General features: G+C 29.6%; 1 protein-coding gene across 1 annotated transcript; it reads right to left on the bottom strand.

Moving 5' to 3' along the window:
- Positions 1 to 38: 38 nt before the first annotated feature.
- Positions 39 to 1,288, bottom strand: LOC106792764 (fatty acid synthase-like; the record flags this gene model as incomplete). The annotated part of the gene is made up of 5 exons (XM_014759277.1): positions 1,141 to 1,288; positions 843 to 1,045; positions 537 to 710; positions 292 to 311; positions 39 to 166 (listed from the first exon to the last, which is right to left on the bottom strand). Coding segments are annotated over exons 1-5 (673 nt in total), but the record flags the coding sequence as incomplete, so codon positions are not given.
- Positions 1,289 to 3,017: the final 1,729 nt, after the last annotated feature.

The following is a 3,017-nucleotide window of genomic DNA, read 5'->3' as shown; positions in this document are numbered from 1 at the left end:
ATTTAATTCATCGAGATCCATCGATTTGATTGCTGTACCATCGGCCTCGATGTAAGTTATGTCGCTTGGTTTTAGACCGCTGTGTTTCAATGTCTGTTTCATTATAGAAGCCTGAAATTCGGCTGTAGGAAATAGACAAGTGTTTCTGGAAATGGCATCTGTGTTCCTAACGCAAAGATTAATTACTTCGGCATAAACTCACTTTGCATGTTTGGCTCTTTGAAGGAAAATTGTTCCTATCGACTCGCTTCTCGAGAATCCAGAAGCATTCTTATCAAAAGATTTACTTACCCCGTCGTTTGACAATAAACCTAAATAATGGAACAAGAAAACAAAAAATTATTTATAAATTAGGAATAAATTGATCTTGCTGCTGTTTTATTTATCATTGAAATGATACAAATATAAGAAAATATTGCCTTTTTGTCTTTAAATGCAAGTACTGGAAGAAATTATGCCTAGAATACACTTATTTTACCTAAATCATACAGCTGGTAAGACGTTTGGGGAAGTAGGCATAAGACTCCCCCACTAACAATCGCGTAATCGCAATTTCCAGCTTTTATAGCTTCGTACGCTTTTTTAACTGCTAATGAACTTGATGTGCTAGTTGAATCGATAGTGCAGCTTAAGCTAATTAAACCCATACAAAACAAGATCCGGTTTGCTAGCAAACTACGGGTATTTCCTAATAGACTATATCCATCCAGCTATAATGAAAATAAAAACAATTGTACATAGAATCAATTTTACCTTTAAATGGAATCCTTTAGATCATTTTATTAACTTACATGATTTTTACCATTCACTAAATAAGAATCTTACTCAAAAAAACTCTATACCCCGTAAACATTGGTTGTCTTGTTCCGTAACTCTACAGGATTTATTCCGGCATCAATGATCGCCTCAAACGTAACTTCCATTGTCATTCTTAACTCTGGCGATAGATTTTCTGCCAGAATTGGATTAATTCCAAAAAAATAGTTATCGAATTTCTTTAAATTAAAAATTGTTCCTAAACGCAATGGTATTTTAGGCAAATCATCTAAAAAATAATAATTTATAAAACTCATAAAGAATGTACTGTAATGTAATATATTTCTGTATATATAAATAATAATTTTATATACTAATTCGTACCTAATTTCCATCTTGTATGATCTGAGGAAACGCAATCTTCTCCATTTATTAGATTCGTCCTTAAATCATTGATATTCTCACTTTTTGGAAATTTTCCTGATACWCCAGAWATGACCACTGCATTTTCTTCTAAACCTTCAACTTTCATATTTGCTAAATATATCTATACGAGCAAAATTATTAGCTACAACTTCGTGTGTCTAATGAAGCTATCCAGTGTTGTTGCTATTTATATATCCTCACGGAAAACTTTTATTAAAATGGTTATGTATAACATTTGTTTATAAATTTAAATGCTTTTACATATGATGCATTTTTATTGTACTTTTTCTTTGAAAATATCTTAGAAAGAGGCTAGCGCTGACGTGTGAATCTAAATTGTTTTTTTCTAGACAAATTAAATTTCCATACAATGTATAAGGAAACGATTCAACATTCTTTGATCTTTTTAATTCAGGTACATAAAACAGTTGCTAGGGGAGAATATTTTTTCAAGATTCTATAAATCTGTAAAACCGACTTAAAAAGGAATATATTTTCATCTAATATATCTCTATTATTAATACCTATTGGACATTTTTAATCAATGATTAAAGTTGTTTAATATTATACTGAAATAACAATATATTATTATATRTTGGAGAGAATTAAATCGCAAATAATATTGTAGGATTCGTGAAAATAATTGGGCCTTTGGACTGACACTGGACCGGGACTCGAACTAGGATATTCCGCTCTCCGGGCGACTGCTCCTTATCCATTGAGCTATTCAGGGCCCCCGTCTAATTTTTTCACGAATGCCTATTTAAGTATTTAGCTTAAAGGTGCTTATCCCACAATATAAATAAAAATTTTTGTTTACTAGCTTTATTAAAATTAAACATAATCAATAATTAATAAATATAAATAATAAATAAAAGTAATAATAGTCATAATAAATAATAGTCATATATAATTTGTTATAATAAAACAGTAATACTTGGAAAGAATGTCTCTTGTTTGTAATATTGTACGCATAAGTACTCGCGATTAGAAATAAAAAAACAATTACGTCCGATAAATTTAACTGCTCGTAGATGACATTAAAGAAAACAAATCCTAATAAATAATTCTGTGTTATTTTAGGAACGCTAAAAGAATAATTTTTGTTATTTATTGTATGTTATTCTTTTTATAATTGCTAATTATAAATTTAACAAAAATGAAGATTTCTTAATAAAATAGTAACTTTTGCCAAATGAAGTAACCTACGACGCTCTACAATAAAAATAATTCACTTTTTTTACAGATTATATACCTTATAAAATTAAAATAACATACTGTAGAAGAATCAAAACACAATAAAATTAATTAAACATACAGGTAACCTTTCTATAACTCCAAAGATAATTTCTTAAAAAAGGCTATTTAAAACAAATTCCACAGTTTATTATTTTTTCCGTCACTATATTAAGAGGGTTTTTTAGTCTTGAATTATGAAAAAATCAATTTTTTTCATACTGTCGAAGCTCGGCCCTTTAAGAATGTCTTTAAGAGGATTTTTCATAATTCATTTTATTTTTCGAGACATAGCTATTTTAGTGACGCATCATCAAAACCAGCTCGGCCGGAACGAATCGGATAAAGGACGTTAGGGTTGCGTCATGGTTGTGTCAAGGTTGCGTCAGGGTTGCTAATATATATGTTGAAATACAATAACCGAAGTTTACCTTAATGTACTTTAAAATAATCATTCATATTTAGTGCTTAATTAGATCCAGCTGCCAACAGTTGAATTCTAGCCTTTAAACAATGTGGACGCATGTGCTCTGAGTGAAATTAAAATATTTTTAGTCAAAATTTTAATTATTTAAAGTAAAATGGATCGAATACCCAAA

Source organism: Polistes canadensis, unplaced genomic scaffold (assembly GCF_001313835.1).
Source record: "Polistes canadensis isolate GaletaPanama2010 unplaced genomic scaffold, ASM131383v1 scaffold_634, whole genome shotgun sequence".
Classification (NCBI taxonomy): Eukaryota; Metazoa; Arthropoda; class Insecta; order Hymenoptera; family Vespidae; genus Polistes; species Polistes canadensis.
This window is presented reverse-complemented; position numbering and strand designations above follow the sequence as displayed.